General features: G+C 42.8%; 1 protein-coding gene across 1 annotated transcript in view; it reads right to left on the bottom strand.

Moving 5' to 3' along the window:
* GID4 (GID complex subunit 4 homolog) overlaps positions 1-19,090 on the bottom strand; it is a 781,841-nt gene that overhangs the window by 80,728 nt on the left and 682,023 nt on the right. Inside the window, exon 5 of the mRNA XM_044089665.1 lies at positions 16,507-16,637. Within this exon, the coding sequence (XP_043945600.1) occupies positions 16,507-16,637 (131 nt within the window). The remainder of the gene's footprint in view (positions 1-16,506; positions 16,638-19,090) is intronic.

Below are 19,090 nucleotides of genomic sequence, written 5' to 3'. Positions count from 1 at the left end.
TACTACTGGAGCAAGGCATTTGGTGAAGACCCTGGGCGCAGTAGACAATCCAAAGGGCAGCGCAGAGAATTGATAGTGCCTCGATCCGGCCTTGAACCTGAGGTATTTTCTGCGTTCCTGTCTGATGGGAATGTGTAAATATGCCTCCTTTAAATCCAAAGTTACCATCCATGCATTTTTGGTCAGCATTGGAAGTAGCTGCTGTAGAGTAAGCATCTTGAATTTTGGTATCTCTAGAAAAGTGTTCAAGATTGACAGATCCAGAATGGGTCTCCATGAATTTTGCTTCCTGGGGACTAGAAAGAGCCTCGAGTAAAAACCTTGTCCCATCTCTGAAAGTGGAACTAGTTCTATGGCTTTCATAGCCAAGAGAGCTTCCACCTGGTTTAAGGCCTCTGACCACTGATGTTTTGGAAGATCTGGCCATCCGCTTGGCCTTGATAGGGTATGAAAATGGAATTTGTAACCTCTTGAAACCACATCCAGAACCTACTTGTCTTGGGTTATATGAGTCCAATTTAGGTGAAAAAGAGAAAGTTTTCCTCCGAGAGGGGCTTCCAGGCAAGAAGTTCCTGCAGCCCAACAGAGGAAGTCAATGAGTCTGTTTTCTATGAGCTTGCGGCCTGTCTTCTCCTCCCCTAGGGGTGGAAGCAGTCCACTGTCTTGGCCTATAAGAGGCTTGCGTTTGAGGCCTACCTCAGGGGCATCTGTATCTACCCCTCTGAGGCCTGTCTGAATTGGGAAAGGACCAATTTTTTGTAGGCCAATTCCTGCTAAATCTGGGTGGCTGTACTTGTAAGAAATCTTTAACTGTTTGCATGGATTTTGCCTTGTCCTCCATCTTTTTAATCACCTCTTCAGCTTTAGATCCAAACAAAACATTATGCTGAACAGGAGCATCCAATAATTTAGCTTTTACTTGATCTGGCAAATTTTGTTCCTTTACCATGCATGCCTTCTAATTACTGTGCCAGAGGCAGCAGCCCTACAAGAAGCCTCCAAGGCATCAAATCCACAGTGTAAGCCATGCTTCCCAACTTGTTCAGTGGCATGCATTAAGTCATGTAGTTCCTTATCATCCGCACAGGCGGAAATGGAAGTTAGCTTTTGCTTTAAAACAGACAAAAGAAATTGCTGGTATTTCAGCATATGAAACTGACAGTTTACAGCCCTAATAGAAAAAGTAGCAGAAGTGTACACTTTTTTGCCCCATCTTTCTAAAGATCTGGAATCCTTCTCAGTGGGAATGGGGTTTTTAGCAGAAGCGGCCTTAACGCCCTTAGGACCCTGAGAAATGGTTTCAGGGTCAGCAGTAGGGTTCTTGTATAAAAACTGGTGGGAATCAGGAACCCTATAGTATCTGTCTGGCTTAACAGGAGCTGGAGGAAAAGAGTCAGGAGTTAAGTTAGCCTCCAAAAAAGCATCATCCACAATATCCAAAATAGGAGGAATAGCCAGGGGTCTATGTTGGGGAAGAAGAAGAAAATCCCTTAGTCTTTTCTTAGATTCCGAATACTCCTGTCCTTCCCAGTGGAAATGTTTCCTCATTTCATGCAAAGTTTCCCTAAAAGAGAAATCCTCAGGGGGAGAATCTGAAGGAATGGATTCCTCAGCATCAGAATCCTCATAAGGAGGGAAAGAATATTCCTGGTCAGAAGAAGAAACAGAAGCCTGATCAGAGGAGTCATAATAAACTTCCTGCCTTGGCCTTTTATCTGGAGGGGGATGTGAACCCCTAATCATAGTAAGTCCTCCGCCATCTTAAGTTACTGTTTCTGAGCCTGGGCTGCAGTCTTTGATTTGGAAGGAGTCTTTGCCTTTATAAGAAGCTGAGTAGGCCTGAAAACCCCTTCGGAAGCCAGTACCTGCACAGCGGCTCCAGACCCATCCGAAGGAGCATTGTCCGAAGGTCCTGCAACAGAAATATTCAAAGGCCTAGTTGGCTCCTCGTGGGAGTCCGTTTCGGCTATCGGTTCCGAAATGACCGACGACAGGGGCTGCAAAAGCGCTTCATTGACGACGGCCAAACCTGAAGCTGGCTCTGCTTGTGCGATATCGTCTGATTTGGACCTCGGAGGCCTGTCTTTGTCCTTGCGTCATTTGTGAACTCCGGTAGCCGGAACCGTATCCGACGACATTTTGTAATTAAAACGCCTACGGAAGTAATGAAAAGCAAAATCGTACCTTTGTTTAATAGTACGTTGATTGAATCTAGCTCAAAACCGACAACTAGCTACGTCGTGGTCAGGGCCTAAGCAAGGAATACAGTAAGAATGAAAATCCTTATGAGGTATTTGCTTCCCACATGAAATACAATTATTAACTTTTTCTGACATCTGACTGGAGCAAGAAAAAAGTTTCCCCAACGGGGTACTTAGCTTTGAGTAGGAGAAGAAAGTCTTCGGACTGAAGTTTGTTTAGAAAACATTGTCAGGAGTCAGCCGACTGGCACTTGCGAACTGCTATCACTGCATGGCAAGGAAGACTGGAGAACATGGTGTCGGCTGTCAGCTTTGTACTCCTGGCACTCTGACGTCAAGGAGCATGGCTGAACAGCCGACGCCGGACCCAGACTTTGGGATTCTGGCCGACCGAGGACTGCCTGCCGGCAGGGGAGAACTCTACAGTCATGACTGCAACAGTGAAACACGATGAACATCAGAGGGATACCACGAAACAAATCCCTCACACCACAAAAAAATACGTCAATAACAAGAGCAATCAGCTATTAAAATAGCTTTTGTGAGGAAAAATAAAATTTTCAGTGAGAAAAAGAAGTTTTAAAGCTACTTAGCCACAGCCAAGCGAGACCACGTTCTAGCTACACGAGCCGCAAACGAGATCTGGGGTTATGGAGTGATGCAACATGGGATACCAAGTTAGCCCAGCCAATTAGAGACTTCGTGCTAGAAAAATATAAGTTGGCCAAGTCAGAGCCGATGTTCGGCTCCGAACCTGTGAGTAAGAATGTAGGCGAGACTGGACCACATAACATCCTGCATTTCCTTGTTTTCTGCACATTCAGAGTTTAACAACATTTTCTGTTTAAGCAATGCCATGACATGTTGCTGATATTTGAGCATATGAAACTGACAGTTTAAGGCCCTTATAGCCAAGGCAGCAGATGTGTAAACATTTTTTCCCCATCTATCCAGTGCCCTAGAATCCCTGTCAAAAGGGGTAGGGTTTTTTGCAGCGGAAGCCTTAACTCCTTTGGGACCCTGTGAAATAGTTTCTGGGTCTGCAGCAGGGTTTTTAAAAAAGGAATTTATGAGAGTCAGGAACCCTGTAATATCGGTCAGGCTTAACAGGAGCTGGAGGTAAGGAGTCAGGGGTCAGACTACACTCCGAAAACACATCATCTACAATGTCTAACACAGGTGGAATGGCTACTGGCCTGTGTGGAGGAAGTAAAAGGAAATCCCTGAGCCTCTTTTTAGATTCTGAAAAATCTTGGCTCTCCCAGTGGAAATGCTCCCTCATGGTATGCAAGGTTTCCCCAAAAGAATAATCCCCTGGAGGAGAAGCTGAAGGTATAGATTTCTTCAGCATCAGAATCCTCACAGGGGGGAAGACAATATTCCTGATCAGAAGAGGAATCAGAAGAAATGGAAATCTGATCTGAAGATTCATAGTAAGTCTCTTGTCTAGGCCTCTTATCAGGAGGGGGATGGGAACCCCTGATCAAGGTAATCGAGTCTTCGGCCATTTTGAGCATCTGTTTTTTGGGCATAGAGGCCTGACCACATGGCTCTTGAGTTTGTTTCTTTGCTTTAGAAGGTGCTTTAATCTTTGCCTTTGAAGCTGAAGTCGGTTTGATGTAAAGATGTTTAGGTCTGAATACACCCTCAGAAGCCGGTGCCTGTTCAGCGACTCCAGACCCATCTGAAGGAATAGTATCCGAGGCTCCAATACCTTGAGTTTCCAGCGGCATGGCCGACTCCACGTGGGAGTCGGTAGCGGCCTGCGACTCTAAAGTAGCGGGCGTCAGGGGCTGCAAAAGCACCTCACTGAGAACCGGTGACTGGCTTAGGAGAAGCTTTGTCGTCGGTTTTGGGCCTCGGTTGTCTATCTCTCTCCTTTTCTTTGCATTTTTTGTGAACTCTGGTAGTCGGATGGCTATCAGACGATATTTCTGGACAATTAAACCAGCGTCCAAAATAGTTTAAAGCAAAATCATACCGATGCTTAACAGTGCATTGGTTAAATCTAGCACAAAACCGACAACCAGAAACATTGTGATCAGGCCCTAGGCAAGGAATACAATAAGAATGAAAATCCTTATGAGGTATTTGCTTTCCACAAGAAATACAATTATTTACTTTTTCCTGACATCAGTCAGGAGCAAAAAAAAAGTTTCCCCAACGGGGTAGTTAGCTTTATTGAAGACTTTGGATTTGAAACTCGATCATGAAAATCTCAGGAGTCGGCCGACTGGTTCTTGCGAACTGCTTCAGGCACCGTGCGGCAAGAAAAGACTGATGAAAATGGCATTGGCTGCTTCTTTTATACCCCTGACGACCTAACATCAGGGAAGGGGCGACAGCAGCCGACGCAGGACCCAGGACTTTGGAATTCAGGCTGACTGAGGGCAACCTGTCAGCAGGATTACCTAAATGTAATGACTGCAACAGTGAAACACGAAGAACATCAGCTTACCTCTTTAATCACACTTTCTGATAACCAGTGCAGCAGAGGGTCCAAAACTAAATTTCTATCCAAATGAGAATTCAAAATATAATTTTTTACATCTTCTGGGAGACTCTGAGAAACCAGCCAGGCAAACCTCTAGCATGGTACCAGTGGCAACAGCCCTGGAAACAGCATCTACAGTGCCATAAACAGACTTCAAACAATGAAAATTTACCTAAGAAATAGAACAGACTAAACCACTTAAAACAGATTTTTCCTCAAAAGACGAAACTGCAGTCAAAACAGCAGACACCTCAGACTTTGCTTTTGGATCAGTATCAAGGGGGACACTTTCACAAATAGTATGAATTTCGACACATAAGCCTGACCATTTAAAATTCTAAAAATCAGAGGTTACAGAAGCATATACCCCCCCCCAACTTAATTTTACTATCCTTGTCAGGAAGAGGATTAGAATTAAAATGTTTGGTAGCAGCTGGATTAACTAAAGCAATAACTTCAGGGTCAGATCTGGGGAGTCAGATACTATATTCTGAAAATCTGAATAAGAAAAATGAGGAGAAAACCCTATATCTGTCCTGTCACATTTCCCTACAGATTCAACTTCTTGAAACTCTTCAGGAAAGAGGAATTCATTTTTCTTTTACCAGAAACCACCTAATAAAAAGGGTTAACTGCATGTACAAGACCCTGTTTGTCAAGCACAATAACTTATATTGTCCAGAGAAACTGACAAAGAGAAGTTAAATAATTAGTGTCTCCATCTATCTTTTTGACATGAAAGTCCGGGCAAACCGATCTAGTACTGCCAACAAAAGCTTCAGGAATGGGCACAACATTCTGACTAAGCCGGGGCACATTCCCTGCCTCTTCTCTAGCAGCACTAGTTGGTAAAACAAGAAAGTCACAAAATAGGCCACTTTCCCCACACAAAAACACAGTAGAAAGCACTTTAAACACTTTGCCCGACCCCATAAAGTAAAATAGTTTCCACACAGAAAAGTGGTTTCCAACAGCTTTATTTTACCACAAAAGTAAAAACATCCGCTCCCATTTAAAAGTACATAAAAGTAAAGTGACAGTTAATAAAAATACTTTTCAGTAGCTTTAAAATATTTTTTTTTCACAAAAACTTGGTTTAACAACAAAAACTAATGTGGAGGTTTGTTCCCTCTATGGGGAACTTATCTGCCCAGCAATGGAACAGTGTTAGCACACAGTCAAATCCTTGAAAGCCTGCAGGGGAACATGCTCTTCGGCAGCAGGAAAGCAATGAAGAACATGGTCCCAAACCTTTTGGTCAGCTCTAGCTGTCTATTTGGGTGCATGGAAGGTGTTCAGAAGGTTTGGAAGCTGGACGGTTGTTATATTCAATGCAAGATATAACCCATATAGCCTAGGCTGCAGCAGTGATTAATATTAAGAACCTGAGAAGTTATTCTCTCAAAATCATTTCTCTGTTCATTACACTGGGAATCTTCAGAAAATGAACTCTTTGTAATTTTACCAATAAAACTAGAATGTGAAGGGGCAAGAGGCTTAACTAAGTCAAGAGCTAAACTCAGTAAATCATTCTTGTCTAAAGTAATTGAGGCAGGGGGAGACAAATGTTTCATTTTCTGCTTATTAACAGGAATTGCCACAGAAGCAGACAGATGTCTATCAGGCACATCCCTCCAGGGAACTGGCATACTTGTCCTGCTAGGCAGAAAGGAAAGTACAGTTTTGTACCTACCATAAATGTAGATGTTCGAGGATCCACATTGCTGCAGTCCTTACTATTGGGTAGTCCGCTGTCCCAGTCGGCCCGAATACCAGAGTATATGGCTGACGTCGGTCAGGGCGCATTAGACTGACGTCAGTACGTCAGGGTACTAATGCGCATGACCAACGTCATATCCTCAGTCTTTTCTTGCCCCAGATGTCAGAAGACCCTAAAAAGACAAGGCCCAAAATACCTGCACCAAAAATATGTACAATATATACAAAAAAATATACAAAAATATCAACATATAACCTCACCTACACAACCACCCCTAAACACAGAGGGGAAGGAGGGAGGGTAAATTGGACTGCAGCAATGTGGATCCTCGAACATCTACATTTATGGTAGGTACAAAACTGTACTATGTTCTTCGTTCCACATTGCTGCAGTCCTTACTATTGGGTAGAATCCCAAAGCAGAGGTAAGGGAGGCTGGCAAATCATAAAGAAGCAGGAGCTGACAACATGCCTTGCAAAATAGCTGTGGCAAAACCAGCCCTAGACTTAGAGTAGAGAGGAAGGTGATAATGCTTAGAGAAAGTATGCACTGAACTCCAAGTAGCTGCCTCCAAAATATCCTTAGTTGCCACCCCCCTTAGAAATGCTGTTGAAGTGGCAGTAGCCCTAGTGGAATGAGGCCTAATCCCAGCTGGAATCTCCTTGCCATGATGGGAATAACAAAATGAAATGCAAAACCCAATCCACTTAGAAATAGTTTGCTTAGACACAGGCTTGCCCTGAGAACTCAAAGCAAAAGAAACAAACAACTGCTGAGACTGCCTGAAATCCTTAGTCCTGCTTAAATAATAACGCAACTGCCTATGTACATCTAAAGTGTGCAAAATCTTTTCCCCTTTATTTTGGGGATCTGCATAGAAAGTAGGCAAATGAATAGTTTGGTTTAAAGCCACACTAGAAACCACCTTAGGCATAAAGGAAGGATTAGTACGTAATGATACCCTATCCTTATGGAAAATCAGAAAGGGCTCTACTGCCATAAGGGCCTGCAACTCAGAAACCCTTCTTGCAGAAGTAATAGCCAACAAAAAAGCAGTCTTCCATGACAAACATTTCAAATCAGCAGTACCCGCAGGCTCAAAAGGTTGTAGAGTAAGTTTTTCCAACACAAAATTGAGATCCCAAGCAGGAGTAGGAGCTCTACGTGGGGGTCTTATATTCTTTGCCCCTCTGAGAAACTGCTTGAACAAAGGATGCGAAAACAATGGTGGGTCACAATCATAGTGAGCTGAAATTGCTGCAGCATGAATCTTAATGGAAGAGAAGGACAAACCTTTGTCCAATAACTCAGTAAGATATTGAAGAGCCACACTCAAATTAGGCTCAGAAATATCCAAATTCCTTGCTGCACTCCACAATAAAAATCTCTTCCATTTTTCGGCGTACACTTTCCTTGTACTAGGTCTTCTAGCTTCCATAATCACATTTAAAACTTGTTGAGGAAGTTGAGACCGGCTGTCTCTCAAAACAGAATATGCCATGCTGTTAGATGAAGAGAGCGAAACTTGACATTGAGCAGGTGGCCTTCTCTGAGACAACAGGTGCGGAATCAAGGGTAAAGGCCATGGAGGCTTCTTTACTAGACTCCGCAGTAATGGGTACCAGTGCTGCCGAGGCCAATCTGGAGCTATTAAAATCATCCTTGGCTTGTCTTGTCTGACCTTTAGAAGCACCTTTGGAAGAAGAGGCAGAGGTGGAAACGCATACACATGAAGATTTTCCCAACTGAAAGAAAGAGCATCCACTTTCCAAGCTGTGTGATGTAACCTCTTTGTGCAAAACTTTGGCAGCTGGTGGTTTAGTGGAGAAGCGAACAGATCTATGTCTGGAGTTGCCCAGGACACTGTCAACCTTTGAAATACATGAAGATCCAGTTTCCACTCGTGGGGATCCATGATTTGTCTGCTTAACACATCTGCTAAGGAGTTCTGTGCTCGCGGCAGAAACCTTGCCTGAAGAGTTAGTTGCAAGCTGAGCGCAGTCTCCCATAAAATCATTGCTTGCCTGCACAATGGGTAAGAATGTGTTCCCCCTTGTTTGTTGATGTACCACATGACAGTTGTGTTGTCTGTTAGAATCAACACCTGTCCTGGAAGAAGTAACTCCTTGAAAGCCATTAATGCAAACTGGACTGCTAACATCTCCTTCATGTTGATATGTAGATGCTGTAGTCTGGCAGGCCACTTGTCTTGTATCCACTTTCCATTTAGATGAGCTCCCCAAGCAATGTCCGAGGCATCTGTCGTTAAAATCTGACTCGCCTCTGGCCGGGTCACAGAGAGTCCCTTGTTTAGGTGACATTCCTGAGCCCACCACAAAAATTCTTTTTGAAGGCAAGGTATTATTTGAATGACAGTGTCCAAATCCTGGCAGTGCTGTGTCCATACATTTTGAGATACCATTGTAGCTTCCTCATATGCAGTTTGGCATTGGGAAGCACCAGAATACAAGATGCCATGAACCCTAATGCTTGAAGGACTGTCCTTGCAGTCAGCACGGACTGATGAGATAGTTGATGGAAGTAATGTGATAGACTCTTTTGTTTGTCCGGGGTTAAAAAGGCCATCTGGGCTGCTGTATTCAGTCTCACACCCAGAAAGCACATGTCTTGAGAGGGTACTAGACTGGACTTTATTTCGCTCACAGAATACCCTAGGCATCTTAGCACTGCTATAACATATTCCAGATGCTGTAGAAGGTCTTCCTTTTCTTGAGCCAGAATCAGGCAGTCGTCCAAGTAAGGATAGATTTGAATTCCTTGTAGCCTGAAGTAAGCTATCACTGGAGCCAGAATCTTTGTGAATACTCTGGGCAGTAGATAAGCCAAAGGGCAATGCAGAGAACTGATAATGAGAATTTCCAGCTCGAAACCGCAGATACTTCCTGCAACTTAGCCTTATAGGCACATGAAGGTAAGCTTCCTTGAGATCTAAAGTTACCATCCAATGATCTTTGCCCAGCAGAGGTAAAAGCTGTTGTAACGTCAACATCTTGAACTTGGGAATGTCCAGAAAAGTGTTGAGGAGAGATAAATCCAAAATTGGTCTCCACGTGTTCCCCTTCTTTGGTACTAGGAACAGGCGAGAATAAAATCCTAGGCCCCTTTCTGATACAGGGACTGGCTGAATGGTGCCCATCTGGAGTAACTGAGAAATTTGCTTGTGAGCCTCTTTTCTTTGTGGAGGAGGAACGTCTGGCATGCCTTTGAAAGGGGGCAATGTATGGAAATAAAACCTGTAACCGTGGTGAATGATATCCAACACCCATCTGTCTTGAGTAATTAAATCCCAATTTTCTTTGAAAAGAGACAGTCTTCCTCCCAAAGGAGCTGCCAGACGAGAATCTTCTGGCAGCTGAAAAGGCAGGTCATTGGGTCTGTTTACGAAAGGACTGACCCCTGCCCTCACCAGAAGTCTGAGCAAGTGAACTCCCTGTTCTAGGCCTAAAAGAACCCTCAGCTCTGCCCCTACCACGCCTAGACCTACCCCTAGACTGGGAATCATAAGCAGGATATGTCCACCCCTTAGCAGGCCAATTTCTACTAAACTTCGGTGGCTGCACCTGCAAAAAATCTTTAACAGTTTGCATAGACTTAGCTTTGTCCTCCATTTTCTTTAAAACTGCTTCCACAGGCGAACCAAACAACACATCAGACTGTAAAGGAGCATCCAAAATCCTTGTCTTAACATGCTCAGCTAAATTCTGATCCCTCAACCAGGCATGCCTGCGAAGAACAGAACTAGTGGCAGCCACCCTCGAGGAGGCCTGTACAGCATCAAAACCACATTGCAAAGAATGCTTACCTACTTGTTCAGACACATGAACTAAATCCAGCAACTCTTTACACTCAATACCTTCCGCCAAAGCATCCACCTTAGATTTCAATTGTGAAAGGAGATAATTTTGATATTTTAGCATGTGAAACTGACAATTCAACGCTCTCATGGCTAGAGTGGAAGAAGTATACACTTTCTTTCCCCACCTATCCAAAGCCCTTGCCTCTTTATCAGTGGGAACAGGATTTTTAACCACAGAGGCCTTAACACCTTTAGGCCCCTGAGAAACAGTTTCTGGATCCGCCCTAGGACTCTTAAACAAATACTTATGAGCTTCGGGCACCCTATAGTACCTATCAAGTTTAACAGGAGCAGGAGGCAAAGAGTCAGGGTTCAGGGAAGCCTCTGCAAAAACATCTTCCACCACATTCAACACAGGAGGTATAGCTAAGGGCCTATGTTGGGGTAAAAATAAGAATTCCCTAAGCCTTTTCCTGGAATTAGAGTAATCTTGGCCTTCCCATTTAAAGTGTTCTCTCATGGAATGCAGAGTCTCTGAAAATGAGAAATCCTCAGGAGGAGAAGCTGTAGGAGTGGAATCATCCACATCAGAATCAGAATAAGGTGGAAACTCCTGCAAATCTTCCAGAAGACTCTGAAGCCTCTGAATACTGTTCCAAACACTCAAACTCAGGTTCCACCCTAGGCCTCTTATCAGGAGGGGGCATAGAACCTCTAATCAGAGTAATCAAATCTTCTGCCATTTTAAGCATATGTTTCTTAGGCACAGAACCTGAAGTGCTAGGAGAAGCCCCACTGAAGCTAAACTTGGCCTACCTCTCAAAGAAGTTTTGGCAACAGAAGGAGAGGCTCTAACTACCTTGGGAAGAGAGGGAAGAACAGTTACCTGAGAAGCCCCCTCAGCCTGGCCTACCTCCTGAGAAGGCACATCCTGTAACAGTAAAGTCTCTGCCTGAGACTCTAAAGAAACTCCTGGCAAAACCTCTGGCTCCACTGAGCCTTCTAAAGAACCGACGTCCGGGACTGCCGGTTCATCAACCCTAGGCTTCGCTGTTTTGTCCTTGCGCTTCTTGGACGAAGCGGGCGTCGGAGCATCCGACGGCATTTTATAATTGCAGCGCTTCCCAAACACTAACCTGGCACAGTCTAACCTCCTCTTAATAGTGCGTTTGTTAAACCTAGCACAAGAGCGGCATCCAACAACGTCGTGCTCAGGCCCTAAACAAGGTATACACAAGGTATGGTAATCCCTATGAGGTATCTGTTTCCCACAAGAAATACAGTTATTCACTTTTTCTGACATCCGGTTAAATACTGAGGCAAGAAAAAACCAAAATGTTCCCCAACGGGGTACTTAGCCAACTCTGATTCGGTCTGAAACTCCGGTTTCGGAAATATTTCAGAACGCCAACCTGCACTCGCAAAACTGCTTCTGCATCGGACCATGCGGCAAAAAAGACTGAGGATATGACGTTGGTCATGCGCATTAGTACCCTGACGTACTGACGTCAGTCTAATGCGCCCTGACCGACGTCAGCCATATACTCTGGTATTCGGGCCGACTGGGACAGCGGACTACCCAATAGTAAGGACTGCAGCAATGTGGAACGAAGAACATCACCCTGCTCCTTCCTCAGTGACTGACAGAGCGGTTCTCCCTTGCCTGCTAAGGAGAGTCTAACAGCTGCAGAGGATGGGTCTAATACTCAAGTCCATGGTGGCTGAAGGGAATACACAACAGGAAACAGATGTGGTCTGAGGAATTAGAAACGACCACAGCAGTCTCCCTCATGTGTGGTTGAAGAAAATTTGTAATCTGCCAAAGGGACAAAGGCTGTCTGAAAATGTATTTATTTTTATTTTACATTTGTTTACCAGGAGAATCCAACTGGATAAATGTCCATTTTCAGTGGAGGCCCGGGGAGAAAAGCTCCAGAGTTTGTAAATATACAAAGGCATACAAAGGCAAGTAAACACACACACAGTCATTTCACATATACAGAGACAAAGTACAATTCATAACATTTTAGAAGTACAAAGAGAAAAAAAATGTTTTGGCTGCACATTTTAGAGGTACTTAGGCAAAAAAATATTGTAGCTGCAAATTGTTGTAGCAGGACATGCTAGTTGTATGACTAGTAATTTCTACTTGAATTTTTGAGAGTAAGGATAATTTTCCCCATAGAGTTTGCAAGAATATAGGAGAACTGCTAGTAGATGAGGTTTGCGTATTAAGAGTAGTACTACCTGCAGTAAATTAGTATGTGGAAGTTGATAGAGAAAGTCCTGAGGGAAAAGCAGGTGTAGAGGGGTCAACCTGAGGGAAGGTATGGGCATTGCCTATTGGTAAGTAGGTGTTCCTTTAGTAGTTGTTTAAACTTGATGACAGAATGTGCTGAGGTAATATCAGGGGGGCAGTGAGTTCCAGACTCTGCCTATGTAGTTAGGAAATAGGGAGTCTCCTGCTGAGTTGTTGGATCTGGTGATTTTGATTAAGGTCCTGTCACTAGAGCGTAGTTGTCTTGGGTTTTCATGTATTTTAAGTAAATTAGATAGTGTTAGTATTTTGTCTGGATATAATAGGAGTATTTTAGTGAAAACTAGTTTGTGGAATGTAATGAGATTTTGAAGTTCAAGCCATTTTAGTTGGTATAGTGAGTGGCAATGATGGGAACGGTAGGGCACACTTGTGGCAAATCTGGCAATTTGATTGTAACGTGTCTAGTTTTGTAATTTCTGTTTTGGATAGGTTGGTGAAGATGGGGCAGCATATAGAAGTGTGGATAGTAGAGTTTGAGCCATGGTAATTTTAGTCTGTTGATTTAGGTATGTTTTATTTTTGTACAGACTGCCTAGTTTTCTGTGTATGTTTTTGATATTTTGATTTATGTGCAGGTCAAATTTCAGTTTGTTGTCAATTGTAACATCCAGTAGTTTTGTGTGGTAGTCTGGGGAGATAATGATACCATCACTAGACATAATACTAAAAAGAATCAGCGTCTAAGTTGGATTTATTTGCTTTGAAGATTAGTAGTTTGGTCTTTTTTGGGTTCAGTAACAAGTTCTTACTGAGAAACCAAGCTTCAGTGGTTTTGAGGACTTGTTGGGTAGTGGAAAGGAGTGTGAGGAGGTTGGTGGCTGAGCAGACTAATGTTGAGTTGTCAGCATACTGTATGACAGTTGCATCTTGGGTGATCTTATTCAGATCTTTGATTAATATAGAAAATAACAGAGGGCCTAAAACTGATGCTTGTGGGACTCCAGTTGTAATAGGGAGCAGTGTGGCTAGTTTGTTATCCCACCAGACTGCTTGCTATCTACCTATTAAGTAATTCTGAAACCAGGCTAGTGAGTTAGCGGCTAGTCCAAGGTCAGAGAGGGACTCGAGAAGTTTGGGATGGTTGACCATGTCAAAGGCTTTTCATATGTCTAAAAATATGTCTGATGTTAGATTGCCTAGATTTCGGTTCTGGTTGATTAGGTTGGTGAAAGAGGATGGCAGTTGTACTGTGGGCTGGTCTAAATCCGTGTTGGGTAGGTGTGAGAAGTTGTTTTTTTAGTAGGTATTGCATAAGTTGGTGGCGAATAAATTTTTCTAATATTTTGGAAAGTTGGGGATAATATGGCAATTAGGCAATAGTTGGTAAGGTCTGTACAGGTCCCACCTTTGTGTAGTGGAGTGACATGTGCTATTTTCCAGATTGTTGGAATTTTGCTTTCTATTATTGATCTTTTCAGGAGAATTAATATTGGATAGGCTATTTCATTGGCAGCTATTTGAAGGTATTCGGCTGCAATGTTGTTGCCAGCTAGGCTAGTTGGTTTGAGTTTACTTAATAGTATTTTAATATAATCTGTGGGAATAGGTTTGAATTGGAAGGTGGTACTGACATTGGTAGCAGACTTGGGGTTGCTAGTAGTAGGTGTTGTGGGTTGTTGATGAACCAGTTCTGAAATGGTTTCTATGAAAAATCTATTAAAGGCTTTTGGAATTTTAGTGCTATCCTTTACAGTGGCTGGTGTTGGGAGTACTCAGTCTGCCAGGGGTGGAGTAATGTATCTAGCCCTGCTCAGAGTTTTTGGGGTTTGTTTTGGTGTCTATTTTGTAACTTGAGAAAATAGTTCCTTTTGTCTAGTAGAATTTGTTTTTTTTTTTTGTTTCGTTTCTGAGTTTTTGGAATTCTTGTTTGGTTGCTATGGTTTTATTGGCTCTCCACTGATGCCAGGCTCTATTTCTTTGGGCTATCATGGTTCTAGTGGTACTTGTGATCCAGGGGGCTATTTTAACTTTTTGTTTGCTTCTGCAAGGTGGGGCATGGGTGTTTAAGATATTTAGGAATATAATGTTAAATAGCTCAACTGCTTCATCTAGTGGAAGGGTCTTTAGAAGATTCCAATTTTGGTATTGTAGTTCAAGTTTGAATTTTGTTATGTCAAAGTTTCTTTTGTTTCTAATGGTCTGGATTGATGGTTTGGAGTTGGTGTGGGATTTGAGCTTTTGTAGGAAGGTGGGCTGGTGGTCACTGAGGTTGTCTGGTAGGACACCTGCTTGACGGAATGCATTGGCATTGTTTATTAGGGTCCAGTCTAGGAGGCTTTCTTTGTTTTTATTATTACCTAGCTTTGTACTGGTGTTAATGATTTGGGAGAAATTATACAGATTTATGAAGTTGGAGGGATTGGAGCTAGAGCATGTATGCCAGTCTATGTTAAAGTCACCTAGGATAATTGTTTCTTGGGGTAGGTTTTGATTTGTCCAATATAAAAGGGCTTCTAGGGTGGGGATGTTATTAACTGGTGGTATGTATCCTATTATAATATTTATAGATTTTTTGTCATTTAGTTCAAGTTTGGCTAGTAGCAGTTCTAAGGGCGGTAGGGGGAGTATAGGGGGGTCAATACTAGTAACCTTTAGGTTGTTTTTATAAAGTAATGCTACCCCACCCCCTTTTCTGGAAAGTCTATCATTACTTATTACATTATAGCCTGGGGGAAGGAATTCACTGTTGGGAGTAGTAGGTTTTAACCAAGTTTCAGTTAGGGATAGTAGATTTGGGGAATAGGTGTCTATTAGAGTATGTAGTAGACGTATTTTATTATTAACGCTATGTATGTTTAAGTTCAGGAAAAGTAGGCTATTCCATGGTCTCGAGAGCAAGACTGAATTATTGGATGGGGGTGGGGAGGAGGGGGGAGTGTATGTCAGGGTTTAGGCCTGGATTAGGTTGTATGTCACCTGCTAATCTTAGTTGGAGACTGACATGGTGAAGGAGTTTTGATAGCTTAGCAAGAATGTGCATGTACTTGTGTATGGAAAGAGATTTTGTGGTTGTTTTGTTAAGTGTTTTGGATGCTAGAGGGATTGTGCAGTGATGGTAACTACTTGAGGATATATGTGGGCTACAGTGTTTGATGTGGGTGGAGTAGGTGGATGTATGTTTTGATCGAGTGGTAATGGTGTTAGGAAGAGTGGTGTGATAGGAGGTGAGGTGATAGGTTAAAGCTGTTCTTCACTTTATGGCTGGGGGAAGGAATAGATGAACCAGCAAGTTACTCCATGGTAAAGCTGCTAAGTGAAGTACAAACTCTTGAGTATCAGTGACAGCAGTAGGTAAAGAGGCAAGTACCTAAAAGTAGAGATTTCCATAAAAATACAGTGAAAAACAGAACATACACTTACCCCTGCCCCTAAATACATTTTCCTAAACGTTTTACCACAAAAAACAAAAATTACTCTACTTTTAAACAACTTTTTACATAAAAGCAAAAAACACAACTACCAACTAAACTACATTAAAAGTCACATGACAGTCCAATAAACAAAATTCCTAGCAACAAATGTATTTCACAGCAAAAAAGTAATCTTTCAGCTATAAAATGCGGAAGATTCTTTTCGCCCAGCAACGGAGTAATGCAAGCCAACTGTCAATCCTCAAAAGTCTGTAAGAGGAGAGCTCTTTGGCAGCAGGAAAACTCTGAAGGGCTTGGCACTTGGACTCTTGATTTTTTACACCTCTACTAGAGCTGTCAATAGTCTGGATGCACGGAAGGTGCCCTTATGTTTTGGAAACTGGATTGCTGTTATACACCTTGGTGTAGGATATAACCCATATAGCCAAGTCTATTGCATACTGATCAAATGAACATTTTACATTTTTTTTTAATATTTCATTTTTGCTGCATGTGTACATGTAAAAAGCTTCACTGCATCCCCCTGCAATGTAACTCTGAATAAGGTAACTTTTTTTTTAACATGTTTCATAAGCTATCTTACCATTCAGAACTCCTATGATAGTAATAGCCCTCTATAGAAGCTGTGGATTTTTGGAAGCAAATGTAGTAAAATCCAGCAAAGGAAGCACCACTGATGTCTTTGATTGTGTGATCTGGGACTAGAAACTGCTCCTGTGAACAGACAAAATGGTTTATTATAGCATACATTTATTTATAATTACCAATATGAAAGCAATTTGCAGCTTCTTTTAATGGTCTCTGCGACTCAGTGGGATATGAAACAATGGTATCTGCACAAAAGCACCATCTTACCAACACATCAAACGTTTTCAAACAAAGCATGTGCAAAGGTACACTGTTATGCTGAACAGGGTTAAGACTGGAGAATGTCACAACTAGCATCATACTTCCTAACCACCACTAAACTAGAAACAGAGACCCAACAAGTACCTCACTAATTACAAGGGCAAACGGTTTCCACACTTCATTCCTGGAAGACTGAAGGCTACAGTTTACTTAACTGAGTTTATCAAAACAGCTGAATGTTAACTATATACTTAACAATACTGTTTTTCCCCTTTAGTTTTCATTTTGTTCTGCCTCTAGCAGTGACAACTGTCCTGAAGTCAAATCAGAACCTGTTGCATTATTCACAGTCTAGGTAGTGACACTGTAAACACCCGAACAAATGCTATCACTGATGTGTGCATACATGCATTTTTGTGTGTGCGCGCACGCGTGTGCTTGTGTGCATGGGGTGGGTGGTGTACATTAAAACTAAAAAACTGATCAAGAGTGATAAACAGAACATTACAATGTAGATATCAAAAAGGCCATTAGATGGTCAATGAAATGCATTCTAGTGGTGGGGGGACTTATGCAACATAAAACTTTGCAAAACTTTCACATGTAACTTGCATCTCATTGAAAAGTTAAATACAATGACTCCTGTCATACACAATAAAAATGGTGAACATAATGACGGAAGAAAAAGGATCAGCCTGAAGTACTCTGTCACAGTAATGGTGGGAGATTAGTGACACTACAAGAAGTGGCATGGGTAAATGCAGTTAAGTGTCATGGATTAGAAAGTACAGTTGTGTAAACTTACTATAAATGTAGATGTTCGAGTGTATTCACTGTTGCAGTCATCACTTGTGGGGTTATCCCTGCTGTGGTAGCCCTTGGCCGCCCCGAATACCAGAGTCAATGCTTTTGTGCGTCGGCTGCTGTCGCTTGTTGACTGACATCAGGTCGTCAGTGCTATAAAGCAAGGCAGCCAACGCCATTACATCAGTTTTTCTTGCCCTAACCAGTCAAAAGCCCAAGGGAATATGGTAAAGTGGTCTTGGTGGCTAAAACCCACCATAAGAAGCTTATGTCTCCCTAAGGAAAGAGGATACAAGGGGGAAGGGGGGAGGGAAAGCAGGATTGCAATAGTGAATACACTCGAACATCTACATTTATGGTAAGTGTGCACAACTGTACTATGTTCTTCATGTTTCACTGTTGCAGTCATTACCTGTGGGAGGATCCCCAAAGCTGAGGAGAGGGGTGGTAGGATTAGTAAGAGACCTAGACATGGGTCAGCATGCCCTGAAGAACTGCAAAGGCAAACCCTGCCATAGCCTTAGAGTAAAGAGGTAGGTGGTAATGCTTTGTGAAGGTATGGAGAGAAGTATAGGTGGCAGCTGCCAAGATGTCCCTGGTGGGAACTCCTCTGAGGAATGCTGTGGAAGTGGAGGCTGCCCTAGTGGAATGGGTACAAATAGACTTGGGGGTGGTTTCCCATGTAATCTGTAGCAGAAATGGATACAGTGTGATGTCCATTTGGAAATGGGCTACCCCTCTGCCCTTGGGGCAAAGTTGACAAGATGTTTGTCTGTTTTCCTGAAGGGTTTAGTATGGTCCAGGTAGTACCGGAGCTGTCTGTGCACGTCTAGTGAGTGCAGAATTCTTTCCCCCCTGTTTTGAGGGTTAGTAAAGAAGGTGGGTAGATGTATGACCTGCTCGAGAGCAACATTAGATACCACCTTGGGCATAAAAAGGAGGGATTAGTCCTCAGGGAGACCCTGTCTGCATGGAAAATGATGAAGGGTTCAATGGCCATCAGTGACTGAAGTTCTAAAACCTGTCTGGCTGAGGTGATAGTTAGGAGGAAAGCAGTCTTCCAGGAGAGGTATCTCAGTTCTGCTGAAGCAGCAAGTTCGAAGGGAGGTAATGTTAGTTTTTCCAGAACATAATTCAGGTCCCAGGCTGGCGTGGGTGGCCTTCTGGAAGGTCTGCTATTAGAAGCCCATCTGAGGAATTGTTTAATCAAAGGATGTGAGAACAGAGGCTGATCTGTATCGAAATGAGCTGAAATGGCTGAGGCGTGGATTTTAATAGAAGAGAAGGAAAGGCCACTACTGAGTAATTCCACTAGATAGTCCAGGATAAGAGGGATGGAAGGTTGTGAGGAACTGCCCCTCTGGAATGGCTCCAGGAGCAGAATCTTTTCCATTTCCCTACATAAGATTTTCTGGTGCTGGGCCTTCTGGCCTCTGTGATAATGTCTAGGACCCGTTTGGTTAACGGTGACCCACTTTTTGCCTTCAGAGTATTAGCCATGCTGACAGTTTGGA

This window comes from Protopterus annectens, chromosome 12.part0 (genome assembly GCF_019279795.1).
Source record: "Protopterus annectens isolate FY-2018-M chromosome 12.part0, PAN1.0, whole genome shotgun sequence".
NCBI classification, from domain to species: Eukaryota; Metazoa; Chordata; order Ceratodontiformes; family Protopteridae; genus Protopterus; species Protopterus annectens.
The sequence above is the reverse complement of the archived record's forward strand: the minus strand, read 5'-3'. Positions and strand labels throughout refer to the sequence as shown.